General features: G+C 39.6%; 1 protein-coding gene across 1 annotated transcript; it reads left to right on the forward strand.

Moving 5' to 3' along the window:
* Positions 1-7,880: 7,880 nt before the first annotated feature.
* LOC130071096 (macrophage mannose receptor 1-like) lies at positions 7,881-23,692 on the forward strand. Its single transcript, XM_056235711.1, has 7 exons — positions 7,881-8,190; positions 8,293-8,384; positions 13,529-13,568; positions 16,116-16,502; positions 18,418-18,747; positions 22,945-23,039; positions 23,561-23,692. The coding sequence occupies exons 1-7, from the start codon at positions 7,881-7,883 to the stop codon at positions 23,690-23,692; spliced, it is 1,386 nt and encodes a 461-aa protein (XP_056091686.1).
* Positions 23,693-25,373: the final 1,681 nt, after the last annotated feature.

Below are 25,373 nucleotides of genomic sequence, written 5' to 3' on the forward strand. Positions count from 1 at the left end.
AGCAGATACGCAAAGTTTCTATTTTTGCCGGATGCCGGAGAGCGCCGCAGGAAGTCGAGCACAGAAACAAAATAAAACATCCGGTAATTTTCAAAATAAAAATATACTTTTTCCTTTTCCAACAAGAACAATAGTAAACTTTATTTACACAGCCTACTACTTTTCCAATTCATTCAAAAAGGAACCCAAAATAAACATTTAGCATTTTATAAGTTGATTATATAATTATAAACATTGTAAATCTTTAAAAAATATGAGTGAAGCTCGACTAAACTTGGATAGCTCTAGCGAATATCAGATTGTAGGGATTTAGTGTGTGAGTTACACGCGTGCATGATCTTTTTTTTTCATGATGCACGAAACGGGAGGGAGGGGCGAGCTAACTTGGTTTGTTTAGGATCTCGCTTCAAACACAAACAGAAGTGACGTCACCCACAATCGCTGATACAACCTTTAAGTTTATCTCTGTAAAGCTGCTTTGAAACAATCTACATTGTTAAAAGCACTATATAAATGAAGATGACTTGACTTGGGCCCCGTCACAATATGAGCAGCAGCACTATGAAGTGAGTGTCATCTAGTGCATATACACTCACCTAAAGGATTATTAGGAACACCTGTTCAATTTCTCATTAATGCAATTATCTTATCAACCAATCACATGGCAGTTGCTTCAATGCATTTAGGGGTGTGGTCCTGGTCAAGACAATCTCCTGAACTCCAAACTGAATGTCAGAATGGGAAAGAAAGGTGATTTAAGCAATTTTGAGCGTGGCATGGTTGTTGGTGGCAGACGGGCCGGTCTGAGTATTTCACAATCTGCTCAGTTACTGGGATTTTCACGCACAACCGTTTCTAGGGTTTACAAAGAATGGTGTGAAAAGGGAAAAACATCCAGTATGCGGCAGTCCTGTGGGCGAAAATGCCTTGTTGATGCTAGAGGTCAGAGGAGAATGGGCCGACTGATTCAAGCTGATAGAAGAGCAACTTTGACTGAAATAACCACTCGTTACAACCGAGGTATGCAGCAAAGCATTTGTGAAGCCACAACACGCACAACCTTGAGGCGGATGGGCTACAACAGCAGAAGACCCCACCGGGTACCACTCATCTCCACTACAAATAGGAAAAAGAGGCTACAATTTGCAAGAACTCACCAAAATTGGACAGTTGAAGACTGGAAAAATGTTGCCTGGTCTGATGAGTCTCGATTTCTGTTGAGACATTCAGATGGTAGAGTCAGAATTTGGCGTAAACAGAATGAGAACAAGGATCCATCATGCCTTGTTACCACTGTGCAGGCTGGTGGTGGTGGTGTAATGGTGTGGGGGATGTTTTCTTGGCACACTTTAGGCCCCTTAGTGCCAATTGGGCATCGTTTAAATGCCACGGCCTACCTGAGCATTGTTTCTGACCATGTCCATCCCTTTATGGCCACCATGTACCCATCCTCTGATGGCTACGTCCAGCAAAAAGCTCACAAAGCTCGAATCATTTCAAATTGGTTTCTTGAACATGACAATGAGTTCACTGTACTAAAATGGCCCCCACAGTCACCAGATCTCAACCCAATAGAGCATCTTTGGGATGTGGTGGAACGGGAGCTTCGTGCCCTGGATGTGCATCCCACAAATCTCCATCAACTGCAAGATGCTATCCTATCAATATGGGCCAACATTTCTAAAGAATGCTTTCAGCACCTTGTTGAATCAATCCCACGTAGAGTTAAGGCAGTTCTGAAGGCGAAAGGGGGTCAAACACAGTATAAGTATGGTGTTCCTAATAATCCTTTAGGTGAGTGTACATGAGTGAGTGAACATGAACACTGAGGTCATGAGCTCAACTGGCACAAGCATTTCATCTAATCTTTTAGAAAATGATTTAAAATAAATTAAATTGTCAGTGGTTCCATTAATGGTATGGCAACGCCCAATAATATTTTTGTTCATAATGATTAAAACAAATAATACAAAACTGAAACATTGAAAAGACTTAATATTTAGTTTTTATTTTAGTATCTTAACCCTATAAAACCTGCTTTATTATATTTGATAAATTAATTTCTAAGGCCTGAACGACGTGAAAGAGAGTTCACATGCGGTCTGATCGGCGGCTTTCTGTGTGCGCCGACAGAAACCATGTGTTTGAGAACTGAGAGAACCAAGAGAACTGTGTTTAGAGTTCTGCAAAAGTTTGTTTTACACATGCAAACTTGAGAGTGTAAAGCATATAAAGTGCTTGCAGTTCTGCAGACTTGCAATGTCACTCGATGCAATAGCTCTCAATCAACAAATATGTTGTCATCTTCACCATCACTGGTTCTTATTTGTATAATGGTGATAAATGTTACACAAATAAAACTCTTTTCTTAAGCAAAAGGGCAGGGAAATGAGCCTCAAGTGCTCATGCAAAGTAAATGGGATGGTTCAATGTAGTCATGAACTCATCATCGGTGTCCACAAAAATAAAAAACAAGAATTTGTACTACATGTGTGTATATAGTCTGTGCTATTCAACACTGAAGCAGGAGGGAAGATGCGTGTGGATTTAAATGACAATAAAACAGACTGTATGTGTTCTTGAAATCGTGATGAAACAGAAGTAGCAATGATTTTTTCCTCCTGTATTGTGATGTACATCTGAGTGAAGCTTATGTCGAAAAATAATGAAATGTAGGGCGGGGTCTTGGTTCTATATACCAGCTGTTGATTGGATGTTGAGATGTGGGCGTGGCTCAACAGAGGCGGATCTGAACACAAGCTATCAGTCCATTGTGGGCGGGGTCTAAGCAGACTAAATTATTGGAGGTTATTTTTTTAAAGAAACATGCAGATTGACCACAATAAGACCAATAATATGCATTTACTGGGTTTCCATGATCAGATTAATCAAAACAAGCTGTGAGAAACGGCATGTCTCCACTTGTGAGCTGATTCAACAGCAAGAACATGAATCACTTGCTTATGTTTATGTAATAGTCCACATTAACTCTTTTTTTTTTTTTTTTTTTTTTTTGCGAAATGACTTAAAAAACCCTCTAGACCAATTTCTATTGGTATTGAAAGTCCAGGTAAACTCCATGCTGGTCATAAATTCATTTTAAATGATCTGGAATCTGGTTTATCTGATTGCAAATGTTATGCCTGATAGTGATTATGGCCGCTCTTTGAGTTTACCTTGATGGTAAATTTTGTCTAACAATATAATATACAGGTCCTTCTCAAAAAATTAGCATATTGTGATAATGTTCATTATTTTCCATAATGTAATGATAAAAATTAAACTTTCATATATTTTAGATTCATTGCATACCAACTGAAATATTTCAGGTCTTTTATTGTTTTAATACTGATGATTTTGGCATACAGCTCATGAAAACCCAAAATTCCTGTCTTTTGCATATTTCAGCCGACCAATAAAAGAAGTGTTTTTAATACAAAAAAAAAAAGTCAACCTTCAAATAATTATGTTCAGCTATGCACTCAATAGTCAATACTTGGTCGGGAATCCTTTTGCAGAAATGACTGCTTCAATGCGGCGTGGCATGGAGGCAATCAGCCTGTGGCACGGCTGAGGTGTTATGGAGGCCCAGGATGCTTCAATAGCGGCCTTAAGCTCATCCAGAGTGTTGGGTCTTGCGTCTCTCAACTTTCTCTTCACAACATCCCACAGATTCTCTATGGGGTTCAGGTCAGGAGAGTTGTTGGCAGGCCAATTGAGCACAGTAATACCATGGTCAGTAAACCATTTACCAGTGGTTTTGGCACTGTGAGCAGGTGCCAGGTCGTGCTGAAAAATTAAATCTTCATCTCCATAAAGCTTTTCAGCAGATGGAAGCATGAAGTGCTCCAAAATCTCCTGATAGCTAGTTGCATTGACCCTGCCTTTGATAAAACACAGTGACACCAACACCAGCAGCTGACATGGCACCCCAGACCATCACTGACTGTGGGTACTTGACACTGGACTTCAGGCATTTTGGCATTTCCTTCTCCCCAGTCTTCCTCCAGACTCTGGCACCTTGATTTCCAAATGACATGCAAAACTGAGCAACAGTCCAGTGCTGCTTCTCTGTAGCCCAGTTCAGGCACTTCTGCCGCTGTTTCTGGTTCAAAAGTGGCTTGACCTGGGGAATGCGGCACCTTTAGCCAATGTCCTCCACACGCCTGTGCACGGTGGCTCTGGATCTTTCTACTCCAGACTCAGTCCACTGCTTCCGCAGGTCCCCCAAGGTCTGGAATCGGTCCTTCTCCACAATCTTCCTCAGGGTCCGGTCACCTCTTCTCGTTGTGCAGATTTTTTTGCCACACTTTTTCCTTCCCACAGACTTCCCACTGAGGTGCCTTGATACAGCACTCAGAGAACAGCCTATTTGTTCAGAAATTTCTTTCTGTCTGACCCTCTTGCTTGAGGGTGTCAATGATGGCCTTCTGGACAGCAGTCAGGTCGGCAGTCTTACCCATGATTGCGGTTTTGAGTAATGAAACAGGCTGGGAGTTTTTAAAAGCCTCAGGAATCTTTTGCAGGTGTTTAGAGTTAATTAGTTGATTCAGATGATTAGGTTAATAGCTCGTTTAGAGACCCTTTTCATGATATGCAAATTTTTTGAGACAGGAATTTTGGGTTTTCATGAGCTGTATACCAAAATCATCAGTATTAAAACAATAAAAGACCTGAAATATTTCAGTTGGTGTGCAATGAATCTAAAATATATGAAAGTTTAATTTTTATCATTACATTATGGAAAATAATTAACTATCACAATATGCTAATTTTTTGAGAAGGACCTGTAGTATAGTGTCTTATTTTGTCTTGGCCAAGAAGACACTCTTGTAAAAGAGTTTTTATTTTTCTGGTAAAATACAGGTTAATGATAATTAAGTAAATTGATACTTGTGATGTACACTTTTATAGTATACAACGTTTTCTACATAAATAAAGGTAAATAAAGCAATAAAGGTAAATACATTCATTCATACATACACAGTGTTGTGGGTAACTCATTACAAATAACTTGAGTTAAAGTAATCAGACTACTTTTTCAAGGTAACGAGTAAAGCGTTACTTTTAAATTTACAACAAAATATACTTTTTCCATTTTAATGTACAAACATATATATATAATTAATTTGTGATATACCCGTTTTATAGTTTTTAACTTGTGATTTTACCATCTTTTTTCATGCTTTTTGTATTACGTCGATCTGTTATACATCTGTAAGATGTTCCTTTGTTTAAATCCTTCCACACACACACACACACACACACACACACACACACACACACACACACACACACACACACACACACACACACACACCATGTTGGCTGTTGTTATGTATGTTATGTTGGCCTTGGTTTTCGTTGTATCTGTCACTTGTAACTAGTATTTGTTTGCATTGTTAAAAAATATTAAACCAGTTGCTTAAAAAAAAGAAACAAAAAGAATGATTCCCCCTTCTATGTATAGCGCTTTGAGTGCCGAGAAAAGCGCTATATAAATGTAATGAATTTGTATTATTATTATTATTGATACATTGGCATACGAAACGTTTGAATGCAGTCTATTTTCTATTTTCATGCTCTCTGATGCTATTTGAATAAAGAGCCTTATATTGCAGTAATCAGTCTCAGTGTTGTACATACAGTACTAGACTAAATGTTTTGCATAATGTAATAAAGAGCTATTAAAAGGCAAGTAAAAAAAGATTCTGTGAGCAGAAACTTATATGCGTGTGAGAAGCATCAGCCTTCAGTTGTCCGAAGCAGGTGAAGTTGGTATTTTTTGCAATTCTACATTGCATTTTTCCAATTCAATACCTTTTCTACATTATCAATACAAGGCTTTGAGTTCAAATGTACCTGAGCTGATGAGGAAAACCCTCTTGATCATGATTTCCAGTGCGATGGTCTTGTGATGTTTTCAATGGTCTTGGATTTGATCTAGAAAGAATCTGGCTTATGAAACGTTTGAATGAAGCCTGAGAGTGTTTCTACTAGTAACAATGAGTTGCAGAAAAACTATCCAGCATTTTGTGATCTTGTCGTTTCTTTCTTTCAGTGAACAAACCAAAGATGATGCTGTCGAGGATTCAGCTCGTTCTGGTGCTGGGTGAGTGTTAGTGTGGGAAACTGCTGTCAGGTCAACTTACCACCGCTGATTTTCCTGCTGTTACCATCGACAGGAATGCTCTCGAAGACCTTGTGCGATCCGTATCACTTCGTTCTGATCGAAGAGCTGAAGACCTGGCCGGAATCGCAGTCGTACTGCAGAGAGAAACACCTGGATCTGGCTACGGTTCAGAGCGACAGAGACCGAGAGAAACTGAAGAAAGCGGCAGACGCTGTGAACTTTGGCTCTTTTGCCTGGATTGGCTTCTACAACGGCGTCCTCACTTGGCGTTGGTCTTATCTAAATAAGGTGATAAGCTATGAAAAGTGGGATTCCAACGAGCCGGACACGTCCCGCACAAACGAGGCCTGTGCATTTGTTAACGCAAACAAAAATTGGGGTGATACAACCTGCCTTGATGAAAAACACTTTTTTTGCCAAACTGGTAAGAAACAATGCAACACATTCACTGACAATCTGGATGTCTGCTTAGGTTCTTGTGCAAAGTCGTTTCCCTCATAATATTTATCCTTAACCCGATCTAAATACGTGTTTAAAATCTTGCTTTTCAGCCAAAACATCCTTATAATGAGATGCATTTATCTGAGAAGCAAAACTGCACTGGATATTAACACTTATTTTAGCATAAATAAGTTCAAATCTTCCACTTGTTTATGCTTGAGCAGCATAATCTTGTTTTCCAGCGAAAACATCCATAAGATACAATAAGTACATGTACTTTAGAAGCAAAATTGCATTGGATTTTAACACTTGCTTTCACAGAAAATCTCAAACAAATTGGTGCTTGAAATCAAAAATATCTGCCAGTGCAACAGAGTCCAAGCAAATGTTTTGAAGGCAAATCCCAATATAAGACCTGCCCATACTTATTTTTCATGAAGTTAAGCTTCGAAACCTACTCATGCAAAGCTCATGCAAACAAAGCGCAACATGAAGCAGTGGCTTGTCATTTCACATATGCTTTTAAAGTAGGAATGCACCGATATGAACATTTTAGTCGATACCGATAACCGATAATTCTTTATATTTGAAAGCCGATAACCGATACATTGGCTGATAAATCTGAATCCACATTTTTATATAATTTTTGAGAGCCTGATTACAAAAACAAAAGTCTCACCATCAAAATCCATTTCCCAAACACACAATTATAATGTTCTTATGCTCATTTTATGTAGCCGATATGACAGACTTGCACTACTTTACCGTATTTTCCTGTTTTGAAATGATTCTGATCATATTTCAAGCAATTCAAAACCATCATGTTGAACAGTCATATCTGAAGACTTTCAGCTGAAGGAAATTATTTATAAGCTTTAATACATCTGCAAAATTTTCTTATACATATATCGGCCGATATCGATATATCAAGCATCCCTAATTTAAAGCATTGAAAAAACATTCAGCATGCACTTTTTATTCAAAGCAATTTGCAATTGATGAAAGCAATTTATCATGAGAGCCAACAATGTAAAGTTGCAAATACAAGCTCGATTAGTACAAAATCTCAGACTCTTCTTGTGTATTTCAGAAGAGGTGAATAAAAAACAGACCATTCAACACTAATCACACACACACAAAAAATTCTAACTAAGCAATATTCTTTTGAGGATGAGTTTTAGGTCATGTTTTATCACACTCTTTCTTCAGATTGTCAAACATGTTTCAATGTCCTGACCACACATCTGACTGACTCCTTACAGACAAGAACAAAATCGCAGACAAGTTTAAGTACATCCAAACGAACATGACGTGGCGTGACGCTCAACTTTACTGCAGAACCAACTACATAGACATGGCCACGATTACAGAGGACGCGGAGAACAAGGCCCTCGCAGACATTATTACTGAACACCGCGGTCTGGACGCCTGGATCGGCTTGTCCAAGAACTTGTGGCTCTGGTCGGATCAGACAAAAGTGTCGTGGTCTTCGGTCAGATGGCAGACTGGACAGCCCGATAACACTGACGGCCAGGAGGAGTGTGTGTGTGCCGGGACTGAAGGAGAGATGGCGGACGTCTCCTGCTCGACTCCTCGGTTCTTCTACTGCAAAACCCGTGAGCTCCTGTGACTCTCTCATGTGCAGTGTGTGGACGCAGTACACCATCTGTATGCGGTATGAATTATTAATTACAATAATATGTGTTTGTTTCTCTTAGCTGAGGTTAGGAAAATGAAGCTTGTCAGAGTCGCAGTGAAATCAGCTGGATATCTGAAAGAATCTGCTGTGATGGCGGCTGTCGAAACCAAGGTGAGTCGTTGCTGCATGATCATTGATATACATGAATAGTTTTTGTGAATATTTTGTGAATGGGTTTTTATTTTTATATTTTCCATTAATTTTTTTTGGTTTTGCCATTTTTATTAGTTATATCTATACACATACACACAAATACACACACAATATCATAATATATTTATACACTGTTTATATATATACAATTTCAGTTTTAGTTGAAGTCGTTTTAGTACTTAACCTTAAACCAAAAGAAAAATATATATAAAATATATATAAAATTACGGCTGTCAAAGAATAAGTGTTTACAAGACACCGTTTTCAACTAAAAACGTAAAACTTTTTATGTGTTTTAGCCGTACATTTACACGACAACGGCGCTTTAAGGGTGCCTGAAAACAACATAGAATTTATTACACATAAACTTTTAGGCTTCAACGGCCATCATTTGTTTGTTCAGAAGCTGCATCTGAATTGGTATTTAGATATATTTGCAGGCCAAAACAGCTTGGCTAACAACATTCTTCAAAATATCTTCTTAAATTATATATGCAAAAGAAAGTCATACAGGATTGTAAATATTAAATGAACTATCCCAAAAATATGAAGTTAAATAAATTATACTCTAAGAAACTAAAACTGCCATACGGGACGGTAAATGTCTAAATGAGTAAGTCATTCATTCGATTCGTTCAAACGGCTGATTCATTCAGGAATGAAGTAAATGGCTCTGTTTGTGAATGAGTCATTGAATCATTGGCTTACCCATTCAGTGGTGTGTTTCCCGAAAGCATCGTTAGCCAACTATGGTTGCAAGTTCCGCCGTTATCAGCAGTTCAACGAGTCGTGTTTCCCGAAACCATCGTTCCAACAAACATTCACAAACAACACCTGCGTGACATCATTGACCGACGTGGCTGAACGACCAACTCGTGACAATATGGAAACAGTCGTGACTATAGTTGATTTCTTCAACGCTGCATCGTACTGTGACAGTGAAGCATCGAGTTACGGCTTTGTACGGGAAACACACCCCAGAAATGAACAGAGACAGTTCTGCTCTGAACAGTTCTGCTCTGGCTTTCCAGGTAATGTTTTCCCTCAGTCTATATTCACTGATCGCTGATGAACTCTGGCCTCCAGGTGAAGCAGATGCTCTCGGACACCGGATCCACCGTAACATGGCGAGTCCGTCCTGATGAAAAGATCTTCCAGATGCAAGAAAATAACACACAAAAGACGACAACCGCATGTGAAGAGAGAGATCCGTGAAACGCTAGACACGTACAATAACTCCTACAAACGGTTATGAATCTTTAGAGTAATATAATGATATTAATATGTTTAATCAATCACATTGTTCATGCTTTGATGCTTTACATACTGCACAAATACACGAATAAGAACTTACAAATAAGATTAAATACATTTCAAGTTACTGATGAACTTTTTTCTTTCTCATTGTATCATTGCTTTAATTTGTTTACGGAAGTTATAATAATCTAGTCTTGGGCTCCTCTAAGTACCAAGCAATTTAGTGTTAAATTTTTTGTGAAAACCTTGGAAACACTGGATAATAACATTTGAAAATAACACAAAAACGAATGATTTAGACTATAAGTATTTTCCAGTTTCTGTTTTTATCAATACATTCATCAAAAGTGTATTCTTTGTCCTGCAACTGCTTTGTGAAACCTGTATTATATTAGAGGAAGGATAGACATTGAGGTCTTTTAGTAACTCTGTCATGGAAACTAGCATCTATAAACCTTAATTAAACAATGCAATAATCACGCTGTGCAATAATCAAGTTTGATATTACGCTGTACCCACATTGGACAATGCAATAATCACGCTGTGCAATAATCAAGTTTGATATTACGCTGTACCCACATTGGACCGGTTTGGTAACTGGATTGATTCATTCGGCACGACCCTCACAGTGCATTATGGGTATTCTCTAGCATTGAGCGTACTCTAGCATTGCTATTGTGGTGCATTGTGGGATTGAATGAGTGCACTTGATAATGTCCACTATGGTTTCGGACACCACTACAAATGGCTAAAATAAAGTACTATTGAACTGTTAATGGGGGGAATTCAGACACAGCCAATGTCCCTGTGGCTTCTGAACCGAACATATGCCAGGACACAGGATTTATCATTCTGGGGGCCCTAAGCAGAGTCACGGCTTGAGGCCCTAACATCACCTAAGTTTACTTTGAGCTGCACAACAGTAATACTGGATAGAATTGAGACATTTAAAGGTGCTGTATGTAACTTTTTCACTCTACCAAAGCATAAAGATATCATAATATGTTTGCAGATATTGAGGAAACATGTTAAGTTCACATACTCGTTTCTCTGAGAAACACTTCTACAGTCAGTGATTTTACTTTGAAATGTACGTTTACAGGTTTGTTATTGTTTTGGTCTGTGGGACTGTACGTTGCCAATTTGCCAATTTTCATTGCCCATTGCACTCGTTCCTGTTTGCTGTGCTCAAACTGGCGACCCGTGTGAGCGTCGAGTCTGAGGAGGCGGGGTGGGAGAAACGACGAACTCCGATATTTTGATTTCGACTGCAGTACCTATTTCCACCACTAGTTGTCATTCTTACAGACTGCACCTTTACGTTTATAAAAACCAAACCAAACCAAAGCACAACCCCGCTTGAGAGCCAGTTTACCAGCCACTAGTTAAAGTCCCCCTGTGGTGAAAATCAAGTTTTTAAATTTTGTTTATGTGTCTATGTGTTGTTTTTAATACGCTTTAAGACACTCCATGTGCAAATTCATAAGTCGACAGCTTTGCTGAGTATTTTCTGCTTAAAACTGCAGTGAACCAAAGACAGTCTCAAAAACACGGTTTGAAATCGCTGGTGTTTCTGACGTCACAAACGAACTTGTAACCAATCAGATCAACGTGTGATCGTCAACCAGTGGATCTCTGAGCTGAGTGAGTGAGTGGAGGCGGGGCTCATTTGAATATTTATAGAACCGCACATACTAAATGAGGCAAGGGTGTCGAGTTACATTCAAGATATTTTAAGGCATAAAGATGTTGTTTTTCAAGGAAAAAACATTTGGTTTCACTTTATTTTGATGGTCCCTTTAACACATTCTGTTGACTATAAGTAACGTTGCACCTACAGGTCAACTAACTCTCATTAAAGTGTTAGTTGAGTATTAATAGACTGGTGGGGTTAGGGAATCAAGTTGACATGTAGTTGCAAAGTTACTTATAGTCTGTAGAATGTCTGTTGGAGGACCATCACAATAAAGAGTTGGCAGATATTAAGCAGACAATCTACTAATACTCTGATGAGAGTTAGTTGACATATAGTTGCAAATTTACTTATAGTCAACAGCACGTTCAAAAGGGACCATCAAAATAAAGTGTTACCAAACATTTAAATATGTCATTTTGGTGATCAGAGATGAGATTTAAGGGATAAAATGATCGACTCAGGGGGACTTTGAGTTTCACAACAGGCTACTGGTCCTGGGGGTTTATCCAGTTTATTTGGAGTGGTTGGCCTCCATACAGTTTCTGACTGAATCAAAACACATTTCTATAGTAAACAACTAAATCAAATAAACAAATTTTATTTTAATATGTCTCATTGAGAACAACCAAATGAGATTACTTGACTTGTCATGTGCATCCATCGGATCAGAGATGATTTCCATGTTTTTTGCTTTTGGCTAATGGGCTTTAGACTGTAGGAAAGAGCAGATCCATCACTGTCATCGGGTAATGAAGTGCTTTGCATGAGGGCTAGATTATTACAGAACGCCTTATGTGCTTTAAACTCGAAAACAATTTACCACGGCCAGTTACTTCAGGCAAAAGACCCTTCCATCAGCTGTACTGAAACCAGTGGCATTGCAACACTACTTCTCTTTGCTCATTATTAAATCTCTGGGTGAAATGTGATTTATATAATTGAAATAGTGTTAGTTTGTTTACAGATCAATTACATTTTAAAATAGCTAACCAAAAATATGTTCTACGAATGTTTTGCTAACGATCCATTAAGTTGTGGAAACGGACGTTCGTTTTTTTTTTCTTGGTTATGCGAACGTTAAGTGAAAACTATTTTTTTCTTCAAACATTATGGGAATGTTTCCTTTAGATGTTCTCTAAATGTTCTGATACAAGTAGTAACATTGAAAAAAAACATTAGATGAACGTTTCAGAATGATGTATAAACATGAATTCGGTTAAGTCAGTTTTCATATATGACATAATTCTCAAGAGAAGAGGGTGAGATTTTAAGCAAAAACAGTCAGTGTGTGTCAAACTTTTCCTCCTTTCCCACGTTGTTCAGCGCTTTGAAAACTACATGTCGATCAATAACGGATTTTGCAGATACAAATAAGTGTCACATCCACAAACAGAGAGGAGAGTCTCAGCGTTTCACTTTCCTCCATCACTGCCGTCACACACTGCAAACCTTCTGGTGTAGGATTTACTTCGAGACCATTTTCACTCAGAAATGAGAATGAGTCACCTGTGATTTTGCGTAATGGCCAGAGGCAGGTGCCAACCTCTCATCATTATACAAATGTGCTCTGACAGGTGAAAGAGCAGATGAGGTGTGCAGAAACACATTCATTCACTGCAGAACACTTATTCAGGAGCTTATTATTATTATTTACAGCCTTCTCATGTTTACTAAGAAATTTATAAAAAAAAAAAAAACGGTGAAAAAACAATCTGCAATGTGTAGATTGCGCATGAGCCGTTTCCATAAAGTTAGCAATTGTTGAAGATGAACATATAAAATACCACAAAATTATACACTTTTTTTAAACTTTTTTTTAATAAATTTAAAAAAGTTTTAAAAATGAAAACTTTTTGAAAAAAAGCCACGTGTTCAATTTATGACCTACAGAATTGTGTTTTGAAGCGGTCCAAGTTAGTTTCTCAAGCTGGTTTTAAACATCATGACAGTAAAGGTGTTACGAGCACTGCTGAAGTTTTGCATGTTAAAGAGAATATTAAAGCTGAGGAAGACTCATAAAACCATGAGAGGAGAAAAGAGGAGGAGAACATCACAGGTTTGTGTTTTAAAAAACATTGGACAATAATCAATCAGTAGGGGTAAATGCATTTATGCTGATATTGAGAATATTGTAATCTTGTCGTTTCAGATAATGGAGCACAAACTATTTACACTCCTCGTTTTAATTGGTAGGTTTTCTTCAGTGTGTGTGTGTGTGTGTATGTACAAAAATATCTTCTAAGAGCGTTTTGCTGACATGTTATTTCTGAATGTTCTCTGAAAGTTAAAAATTTCCAGTTTTTTTAAATGTTTAAATGATTACGTGAACATTAAAACGTTTTAGAAATGTTTTCCCATGAACATGAATAAATAATGTAAATAATGTTTTTGCGCTAAAGTTTTGAGAACATCATTAAAAACCAGATTGTTTTGATAAAGTTGTAGATCCACTTGCAGGCTTTATTAACAAGAAGAGCGTAGTCAATCACCAGCAAACAGTAACAGAAGGGCCAGGCAATAGAGTATTCCAAACAGAAGAGATTCGAAAAAAAACCATTAACTCAGAATAAGTGGCCGTGCTATTAGAAGTATAATGTTTGTTGTAAAAATCCTTAAAGCGGGCATTAATATCCTTGGGGTTCGTTAACAAGATTCCATCCTTAGGTTTATCCCCCGTTTCAAAATGTCTCATTCTCAAGAAAAGGTTATTTATTTGACCACCAAGAATGCAGCTGTACTCGTATTTAAGCTTCATTATTTTGTTATAATCGTCAGATGACTTTGACTCCTGATATGTCAAGTCAAGGGTCGGAAGAACACTTTGTATCTCTAAAAGTCGTTTCTCTCTTTCCTTTTTGAAGCAGATAATCTATCCAAGTAAGTCTAAATAACTATTCAAATCTCCCCCAATTATTATATTGGAATTATTCCCATCAGGAAGTAGGTCGAAAACCTTCTTGAGAAAATGAGGGTCATCAGTGTTTGGACCCAAGGGGGTAATCCACCAGCCGGAAACTGAAGTCTCCCCGGGCGCCGCCATTGGCTAGCAGACCATCACCTGCTGTTAGCATCCCATTGACTCCAGTTCATTTTGGCGTCACTTTGACAACAAACAACTTTACATCTGAGGCGTTTAAATACTCCATTTGTCCATTGTTTATTTCTAAAGAAACACGACAATGTATAAAAGGCTCCATTACCTTGTATCTTACGTTATGGCCCGGTAGTTTTTGTAAAAATAGGCTAACTTAAAAAATTGCGTCATAACTAATGCCAACTCTGCCGCACAGTAGAGAAATTACCGTATAGACAGAAGTAGAAGCTCGCGCACAATCGTGGGGACGGAGGCATAAAGTCGAGGGAGAAGCCCATAGAGTCATAAAGTGTCTCCTGCTGCTCATGGACAACTCCTACTCACGCTCTCCGCCTCTGTGAGATCCGGAAGGGAATGATTCAGATTCCTCTTGGCACAGCTACTAGAAGACTTACAGCTGTCAGACAGGCTCACGTCACATCTCCGTCGTCAAGCTCAGTGTGAGCCGGCGCAGTCGCTCAGCCATCAGGAAGAGAGTGCTTCTAATGGGCTTCACTTTTCTCCGTTGAAATCTATGGGGTTGCTCTGTCCATTTCTTTTACTGTCTATGGTTGGACCAAGCGTGCCGCACAAGCCCTGCAAAGTGAAGCCGAAACGTCTCGATCGCCCCCCGGTGGCCGGTCCTAGTATAGGTCATAAACCCCGCCTCCCTGTGATATTCAACGGGACGTGAGACCAACTAAACAATTAAATTACATTTCAAATATCTTTTTTCCAAAGGTGGTTTCTGTCGTTTGCTGTCGTTTTTATCACGCTGATGTAAGTTCAAGTGTTTTAAAAATAAGTTTGTTGTGAGTTAGTTACGTGATGCTATAATAACGGTCGTGTGACATCATGATTGACAGCTGTGATTGACAGGTTCTCTGAGCGAAGTATCACTGAAGCACCAACAGACTTTTTTCCGGGATCTTCGGAGGACCGAGGAGATTGTATTTTCTTTATTTTAACAAGCCTCTTGTCGTAGTGCAATCAACAGACATCTTTTTTTACAGTCTATGGTTTGGACCATAGATGTTCAAGAAAGTCAACAGAAACGAGTTTATGGTTCCAACATTTTAATCTGTCATATTATTGTCATGTTACAGTGAATCCCACCTATGGGGCATGTTGTCACATTTCACTTCCATTCTTTCGGGGTAAATCAAGAAAAAAGTAAACACTGCATTAAAGGGATAGTTCACCCAAAAATGAAAATTAGCCCATGATTTACTCGCCCTCGAAACCATCCTTGGTGTATATGACATTCTTCCTTCAGACGAATACAATCAGTTATATAAAAAAATGTCCTGGCTCTTCCAAGCTTTATAATGGGAGTGAATGGCTTGAGAAAATTTGAAGCCCAAAAAGTGCATCCATCCATGATAAAAATACTCCACAGGTTCCGGGGGGTTAATAAGTGAAGCAAATGTGTTTTTGTAACAATTTATAACTTTATAATCTAAAATAACTAGCTTCTGCCAGACAACCGTACGCATACTACGCAAGTCGACTTGCACCAAATTTAGATTAAGATTTAGCGGCCAATATATCGGCCATCAGATATAAATAATTATCGGTTATCGGTATCGGACAAAATCTTCATATCGGTGCATCCCTAGTGCAGTCAATTTTATTTTCATCCTTAATTGGCATTTTTTTCTAGGTTGTTCCACCTCACCAGCCTATCAGCAGCCTGAGAACGTCTACTACTTCGTGTCGGAAGCGAAATCGTTCTCTGAAGCGAAGCTGTACTGTAAAGAGACCTACACAGACCTGGCAACTGTCACTAACACAGATGATCTGAGGACACTTCAGACCGAACGGGTCCCGTATGAGGGCGCGTGGATCGGGCTGAGGGAAACCAAGGCTCCTCTCTGGCACTGGGCTCTGGCTGACCCTCGCTTTTACAGAGACACTGAGACACAATACAGAAACTGGGCAGCTCTCGAGCCCGACAGCGGTCTGAACCAAGACTGCGTCATCATGACGTACAGGGGGGAGTTCGAAAACACCAACTGCCTCGATATCTTCCACTTCATTTGTTATGATGGTGAGTAATATGTCAAAAATATTATATCAGGATTGTTTCTAGGCAGGATCAGGATTCTGTTTCATGTTGGTTTTTAAGACCAGGTTTTTAAGTTTCTGAGACACTGAGCAGAACAGCCAAAATAATTACAAATTACAGCCCTATGGAACAAACCATCTGAGAAACAATCCTGTTTAATATTTAAAGAAAATCACTAAAAAGTACTAAAATGACTAAAAATCACTTTTATTATCATTAACTAAAACTAAAACCATTAAAAATCGTTTAATTGCATACACATAAAATAAACATTACCTGAAATAAAATATTTTTTAAAACATTTAAAATTATAGTTTAGCTCATTGCCAAGGCAACATTTATCGTTTAGTTCAACTTGAAGTACTAAATGCCAAAACCAAAATTTCTTAAAACTAAAATGAAATCTAATTCAAAATGATATAATCATTGTCAGGGTTTTGTTCTGTTTTGCTTGTGTTCACGCTCTGTTTGCTCATTTCAGTCGACGCAGTGTTCAAATGTGTTTCTTTGATTCACCTATTCACATATCATTTTGTAATTTTCGTGTTTTTGTCACTTTTATTCGTTTTTCTTTATGTGTCTATTGTTTTAGTTAAACCTAATGAAAATGAGAAATGATAGACATTTAGCTGAAATATTTCAGTTAAAATTTATTTTATTTCAAGCAACAAAGTTTTTTGGTAACACTTTAGAATACGGTTCCTTCGTTAATGAATAACTACACAGGAACAAATGAGTAACACAATATTAACAATCTAGTAACTACTATTAACTAAAAAGAAATTCTGATTAACAAATTAGTAAGTAATAGCGCACAGATGAAAGTGGTAGTTCACTATTAAATAATCAATAACTACTTTTTTTAATGCTTCCCAGAGAACTACTGTAAGAATCATGGTAACTAACTAGTAATGACTCAAGTGTTACTACATACTTCTAAAGGAATGACTAATTATTTGGATCCGTATTCTAAAGTGAAGATCATGGTAACTAACTAGTAATTACTTAAGTGTTACTACATACTTCTACAAGGAATTACTAATTCTTTTAAGCTTTGAGGTTTTTGGTGAAGTTTTAGATAGTAATTCCCATAGAAGTATGTAGTAACACTTGAGTCATTACTAGTTAGTTACCATGATTCTTACATGAAAAGCCAATCCTAAAGTGTAGAATCTAATCCTTCACAAGATATTTGCACACACGTATATGAGCTAGGAGACATAAATAAAAACATATTTTTTTTGCGAGGTAGGTTAAATAATAAAATCACTGTATATGATATTTGGATGGCTGATAACTCAATATGTTCCAGCCGTCACCGTGACTCTGGACAATTTTCTGGCATTCCTCTGGACTGGCATTGAATCACTACAGGACAAGTAAGGTCCCGACAACTGCATTTAAAAAGCCATTTCTTTAAAATTATTCAGTTGATAAATAGTTCTCTAGGAGAGAGCATAGGCTAATTATTTCCCAAATCATAAGTCTGCTATGCTATTACATATTGATAAACCTTGTGTATTTGTTTACAGTAGCAGTTAATGTTAATGTAGTGCTAGTCATTTGTCCTGCATTAGTTATTGATTAGTTTTGCGTGAATTATTAATCTTTTTCAGTAGTTATCTGGGAAGCATTAAAAAAATAGTAGTTATCAACTAGTTAATAGTGAACTACCACTTTCATCTGTGCGCTATTACTTATTAGTTAATCAGAATTTCTTGTTAGTTAATAGTAGTTACTAGATTGTTAATATTGTGTTACTCATTTGTTCCTGTGTAGTTATTCATTAACGAGGGAACCGTATTCTAAAGTGTTACCAGTTTTTTTATGCTTTTAGTTTTAGTAAACTATAATAACCCTGGTAACCGTTGTTAACCTGCCTCTTCTGCTCCTATAGCCGCCGACATTGAGCAGCAGTACGTGTACATCAGTCTTCTGTTCACGTGGAGAGGAGCTCAGAGTTACTGTAGACAGTTTCACACAGATCTGGCCAGCGTCAGGAACCCGGACGAGAACCTTCAGATCAAGTGGCTCATTCCCAAACTAGGGTTCGCTTACATCGGCCTTTTCCAGGACTCTTTCAGCTGGACCGACAGAAGCGAGTCTGCCTTCAGAAACTGGGATTTGTTTCAGCCAGATTTGTTTGGAGAATGTGTTGCAATACAGGAGGACAAATATTGGAAGACTGAGCTCTGCGGGAAACTGAAGCCATTTTTCTGCTATCGCAGTGAGTGTTTCCTCACTAATTATTATTATTATGATGAGCCGTGTCATAGCTGATGGTGAAGTGTCGTAAGGCGACAGTTCAGACAAAAAAAGGATAATTTTGCTGTAATTTTCATAATTTAAAACTCTGGTGCTGTTCAGCCATTTTCGACTGAAAATGTAACGTGTTTTTTTTTTTTTTTTACTTCATCGGAATGGTACGAAACTTGGTAAAGGTTTTGGCACTTGCTGTGTGAACACAAATAAATCATGGACGTGATTCGAACAGGTTAAATAGTCCTGAATATAATAGTCACACTTGTACCGGAAGGGTAATCTGTCCAGTTAATATTGGTTTCTATACTCTATGTAAAGCTAGATTTTCTACACTTTATAATTTCAAATTATTTTATTACATTGTAAAATCCTTTTTTTTTTAAGTGCCGTTCAAAACCGGTTTGACTGTGTTCTGTGAAACAAGATATTTTAAGAAAGCAGCATCAATATCTTTGAGTGTGAATCACTTTAACTTACAGTTTTAGAGTGTTTTTAGTCAAAACTATATTGTAATGTTTAGTTCCCTCTCAGTCGAGAACGGAGGACATAGTCGACGTCGACTGAATGGGAATCACGCCAGGGAGCCAATCGTCTTCGAGTACTATTGATCGAGCCAATGGAATTGGCGTGCGTGACTCACATCACACACTCCGCCCCCGCGACACGGGTATAAATACGGAAGTGGATGCACGCATTAGTTGCCTTTCGCTTCGGAGCCGATCGTTTGATGTCTCTGAAGAGTGCTGTTGTTTACAACGAGCGAGTGTGTCTGTGTTCTTCTGGAAGACCCTCCCAGTGCTGGTGGTTTCTACAGCGCGAGTGCAGAGGTGATTGCGAGCTTTGAGCTCTTAACTACTGTTTTAACAGCAACACATTTCTAAATGTTTGTGTTTGTTGACGGCTGGTTAGAAGGCGGAAAAGTGAGTGCTTCACTGTTTCAGTTCACTGTTCAGTGTTGCCGCGGTCATTCCCCTGTGTGCTCCGGCACTGGTGATGGGTCCTATTTCCTGAAAGAGCAACACGGGTGCGTTTGCGTCTTTTTCAAGATGTCATTCCACCTGTGTGTTTCTGGATGCGGTCGTTCCCTTTTCCTCTCTGACGGTCACAATTGTTGCATCACGTGTTTGGGCTTTATGTTCCCATTGCGGGAATATGACTGTCGCTGTGTTGAGATCGAGACTCACCTTCTTCCGCGAAACAAGAGTCCCCATTACCACGCCCCGCCTTCGGGTACTGCGTGGGATGGGTGATAGGAGGATAGTGTTGGATGTCTCGCCCGGTCAGGCCCGTCGCCAAGGGGGGGCATTAGGGGGCCGTGCCCCCCCAGATGACACAACGTGCCCCCCTAATCATATGGTCATTGAGCAAACTTACTATTGAGAGTAAAAAACGTATCCTATCCACGTATTCCATAACGAAATGTCGTCAGCAGCATTTAGCACACATGTGCACAGTGCACTAATCTCTGTAATTTTAGATAACACATTGTCTTCAGAAATATGAAAATTAGTCGGAGCGTGTAAGGCTCTGCGCAAGGTTTACCTTCCCCTGGCCAAGCGGGCTTGTTGAATTTTCTGATTCATTTGCCTGCTAAAAACAGCCTCTTTCCACGTAAAAAAAGGTAATTTTTTCTCAGAATTGCGTGATATAAAATCAAAATGGCAAGTTATAAAGTCAGAGTTGAGTGATATACAGTCACATTTGCGTGTTATAAAGTCAGAATTGTGAGAAAAACTCTGAATTTAGAGAAATCCATGTGAGAATTGTGAGATAAAAAGTCGCAATTATCTTTTAATTTTTTTTATTCCGGGGCGAAAACAAGCTTCCATATACTTCTGATTGCTTTTAGAGGGAAAAGCTGTCCATAAATGCTGGTCTAGGATCAGTTTTCTCCGTAATAAAAGAATATTGGCTAAACTCCGGTGTTTTGAGCGGTGAGTGGATTAGTTCTACGCGTGTGCAAATCCTCTCGTTATAATAAGCAGTTATGCTATGCAAATAAGGCATTATTGTGTATCAGCTTTACCGATAGCCTAGGAACTTTTTGAGATCGCGATGAAGTTGTATAACCGCTTTTTAAAGATAATAAAATAGGTGCTCTTTGCGAGCTTTCTGCCATGTCAAATCCTGCATATAGCATAGTAAATGTTTTTAAAGGGGAAGCGCATATCCTCATGGTGTTGGTTCACCCTCCGCCTATGATCAGAAACTTAATATTTTGTGTTTTGGTGTTGTTTAAATATAGAATTTGGTCTATTTCAGTTATTAGACTAAATAGAGGATGTTATTGTTTTTGTGACTGTCTGTTTTTTAGATCATAAAAAGTGTACCCCCCCCCCATGAAAATGAAATGCCCCCCCATTCTATATGTTCTGGCGACGGCCCTGCGCCCGGTAACCATTCCCTGTGGAATGCCTGTGGAACCATTCCCTGTGGAAACCATTCCCTGTGGAATGCCTGTGGAACCATTCCCTGTGGAATGGTTACTCCTCATACCGTAGCCGTTGGAGTCCCCCGTGGAGCGTGCTGGTCCACCTATAATGGGTGGGTTGGCCATTCCACCCGGGGCACCCCCAGAGGACAGGATGCCGATTGCAGCATCGGAGGGTGAGCTGGCCTCTGGAGATGATGACTCGACTGCGTTATCTCCCTCTGGGAGCGTAACGTTGCCCAAGCCGGATCCAGAACTGTCAGCTATGATGAATTGGGCCGCCGAGGCTGTCGGGCTCGAGTAAAACCTTCCACTGTGTCTCGTTCAGTCTCGGTTGGATGATTGGTATCTCGGTTGGTCGCTGGTTCTCAACCCGCCACCCCAGTGCCCTTCTTTCCCGAAGTGCATGGAGAGCTTACTAGGTCGTGGACGGCACCTTTTACTGCCGAAAACTGCCTGAGTGGTTCTCCCCCCCTCGCTACCCTTGAGGAGGAGCGGTGAAGGGTTATGAGGCTATCCCTCCAGTGGAGCGGTCCGGCCGCTGCTTCTGGGGGATCCTTGTCTCCCCTCGCAGGCCTGTGAGCTCGCATCAGGTTTGACGGTCAGAGCTTACAAAGCTTGCGGGCAAGCCGCCTCCTCTTTGCATGCCATGGCGTATCAGGCCAAGACACTCATGGACATGCACAAGGGTAGTCTAGACCGAGTGCTCATGAGTGAGATCCTCACTGTTGCTGACCTCGCCCTCACGGGCATGAGAGTCGCAGCGTGCGCGGTCGGTCTAGCGATGTCCACCCTAGTGGTCAAGGAGTGCCATCGTTGGCTCAGCCTGGTTGAGATGGCAGATGCGGACAAGATTCGGTTCCTGGTCTCCCCAATTTCCCAGGTTGGGTCATTCGGCGACGCGTTGGAGAGCTGCACCCAACAGCTCTCTGCCGCCCAGGCGCAGACGGAGGCCACCCGCCACTTCTTCCCCGGCGGCCCGCTGTTGCCTCCACCCCGTGGCCGGTGGGAGTTCCTCCGCCTGCCTGTCGCCGAGGCAGGCCCTGCCTCTAGCCATCTCTAGCCTCCGCACCACAGGCTATCCTGCGTGTTGCGTTTGAGGGTTCGAAGTATCAGTACAGAGTCCTATCCTTCGGGTGCTCCATAGCCAGTTGGTACTTCAGGTCAACTGGGAGAGAGTAATCTCGCCCACAGGCTGAGTATCTCTTTTCCGGTATGGAGATGGATTCGGCCCAACATGCCTCTTCAAGAAGAGTGTGCGTCTGGTCAGTGCTATATAGAAGTGAGAAAGGGTCCCACTGAAAGTATTTTCAGAGGCTCCTGGGGCATATGGCAGTTGCAGCTGCATGGCTTCCTCCATATGAAGACCGCTTCAGCACTGGCTTAAGGTCGAGTCCCGAGGTGACCGTGGCAGAGCGGCACGCCCGGTGTGACAACAGATCAGCCCGGACTGCCGCCAAACCCTCAGCCCGTGTTCAGACCTTTCATTCCTCCGGGCCAACCGCTGCTAGAACGAGGTACACTAACACCGACTGAGGGGCCATATACAAATCACGCACGCCAATTCCATTGGCTCATTCAATAGTACTCGAAGACGATTGGCTCCCTGGTGTGATCCCCATTCAGTCGACGTCGACTACGTCCTCCGTTCCCTCCTTCAGGGAATGGTGGGTTGCATATGCAACCAGGACGTTCCGGGTGAGAAGGTTGATCTTGTGTGCTGTTGTTCAGGTGAGGTTGTGATGAAGAGGCAGATACTGAGACTGGAGGTGAAATCTGCTCTGAACGTGAACGATCCTGATATGAAGACGGCCATCTTAGCCGAGGCGAGTCCCACACACACTGCTGATGACTCAACACACACTGCTGATGACTTCACATATATGTGTTTGCTATTTGTCTTGAAAACAAAGAGTTTGATTTTGTTATTCATTTCTTGTTATGTTTTGGAAAGTTTTTCATTCATAAGTGCAGATGGTTTAAATCTAAACCCAACTTTAATCAGTGGATGAATGAGGTTAAACTCTAAAAAATTAAAACCAGAAAGCACTTAAATAGATGTCTCTTGGGTACGTTTAAATTAATTTTTATTAATTTATTTTTTTAGTGATTTTTATTCATTATTTGTTTTATTGTGATTTTTATGTTTTGGTACTATCTATGCTCAACCTAAGGCTGCACAATTGCGGTAATATTCAGAAATTAGATTTGTTTGTGTTGTTGAAGAATAATAAAAATAAAAATAAAAAATTAAATAAAAAGCATAAATGTGTGGGATATTTACAACTGAATATTTGACCACTGCACCATTAGTGTGTGACTCTGTGTGTGTGTGTGTGTGTTTCAGATCCAGCAGAGGCTGCAGACACTGGGAGTGAGGAACATCACGGCACTGGAATGGAGAGAAACAGTGGATGGATCGGTTTTCCAGAAGAACCGGAGTAGAACCGCTGCAGATCCGATGAAAGGGAAGAGATGAGATACATATATATACAGTCAAGTCAAGCTTCATTTATAGAGCACAAGTTTAACACAACGAAGTTGATCCAAAGTGCTTTACAATACAATACAATAAATCAATAAAAAGAAAATGAAGAGAAAAGGAGTAGGAGAAAAAAATATATATCTATATATTCATATTAAGCACTGTCTTAAAATATAGTATCCCTGAATCTCTATGAAGATATAGAATAACTTGCTTAGATTATGAAATGACACATGAAGGCCTGTATGTATTTATTTATATTTATTTACAACAAATGTAGTGTTGTATTATGATTTCTGGTTATGGATGTTCTGCGTAATAAAGTATGGGAGTAATTGTGGACATTTCATGGTCTTGTGTTCAGAAACTAAATGAGATGTAGAGTTAGAATAACAATGCTGAATGCAAATAATAAAAAGCAACTAACCAGATAACAGGTTTATACTCAATCTAAAACTATTACAAACAGCATTTTGCTTCTGTATTTGCTCTATAAGTATTATTTACATTTATGCATTTAGCAGATGCCTATATTCAGTGTCACAGAGCTCTGGATGCGTAACACACTACATGACCAAAAATACATCAGTAGCTGAAACACACAAACAAGACTCACTCTCTCTCTCTCTCTCACACACACACACACACAAACATAGAGACAGTCACTCAACGCCACCTACTGGAGTAAATGTGTGTCTGTATCAAACACACACACACTCACTCGCTCACTCACATACACACACACACACACACACACACACGCGCGCGCACGCACGCACGAACGCACGTACACACACACATACATAGAGAAAGTGTCTCAAACACACACACACACACACACACACACATACCTACTTAACCACAATGTGAGGACGTATGACTGGGAACCCTACCTTTAGGGACACCCCTTTCTGAAGGGTCTAGAGACAAAAGAAAGACATGACTGCACTTCTGGAGAAGCTGTCATCACACTTATCACTTGATTTTATTAATAAAAGTCTTCCTTAAAGACCTGACATTTTGCCTTCACTTTAGGGACAGTATTTTTTATGTCCATTTTGGGGACATTAAACACAAACTCTGATCAAGTCATACTTTGAGGACCATGGTGATACACAGACTCTGGTTAAGTCATACTTTGAGGACCATGGTGATACACAGATTCTGGTAAAGGTATAATATCAGGACTTTGTTGAGATGGTATATATTTAGTGAGTAAACAGTTTTTTATTTTTATTTTTATTTCGTCAAGATCACAGAAAATGGGTAGCCAACATTTTTGTCTGATTTGTAGCTTGAGATGAAGTGTCCTTCACTGCTCAGTTGGGGAATGACAATTAACATTCAGAAATATTATTCATTTGACTGTATTTGATTGATTGACTATCAGAGAGAACCAAAGATGGAACTGAAGACAATAGTGTCATTATTCAGCTCAATTCTATTTCAACTGTAAAACAGCTCTACAGAAGTCATTTAATAATTGCTGAAATTTTACAAGTTATGTGCCTGAAGTAGAGGTCAGCACAGGCTTTAAACTTAAGCCCAAACCCGGCCCGTACCCGAAATCATTTAACCTGACCCGAACATTACGGTTATATTTTAAGCCTGAGCCCGACCCAAACCCGAGGTCCGTTTCTCAGTAAATTGCTTTTTTTTTGTGCAATATGCTGTA

This window comes from Rhinichthys klamathensis, unplaced genomic scaffold (assembly GCF_029890125.1).
Source record: "Rhinichthys klamathensis goyatoka isolate OS25496 unplaced genomic scaffold, OSU_Roscu_1.1 h1tg000429l_1, whole genome shotgun sequence".
Lineage (NCBI taxonomy): Eukaryota > Metazoa > Chordata > Actinopteri > Cypriniformes > Leuciscidae > Rhinichthys > Rhinichthys klamathensis.

Excerpts from the sequence above, each read along its gene's own strand:
- LOC130071096 (XM_056235711.1), top strand. The coding sequence starts at position 7,881 with ATGACGTGGCGTGACGCTCAACTTTACTGCAGAACCAACTACATAGAC. Across the intron at positions 8,191-8,292 it reads GTTCTTCTACTGCAAAACCC|CTGAGGTTAGGAAAATGAAG; the intron begins GTGAGCTCCTGT and ends TGTTTCTCTTAG. Across the intron at positions 23,040-23,560 it reads AGACGGCCATCTTAGCCGAG|ATCCAGCAGAGGCTGCAGAC; the intron begins GCGAGTCCCACA and ends TGTGTGTTTCAG.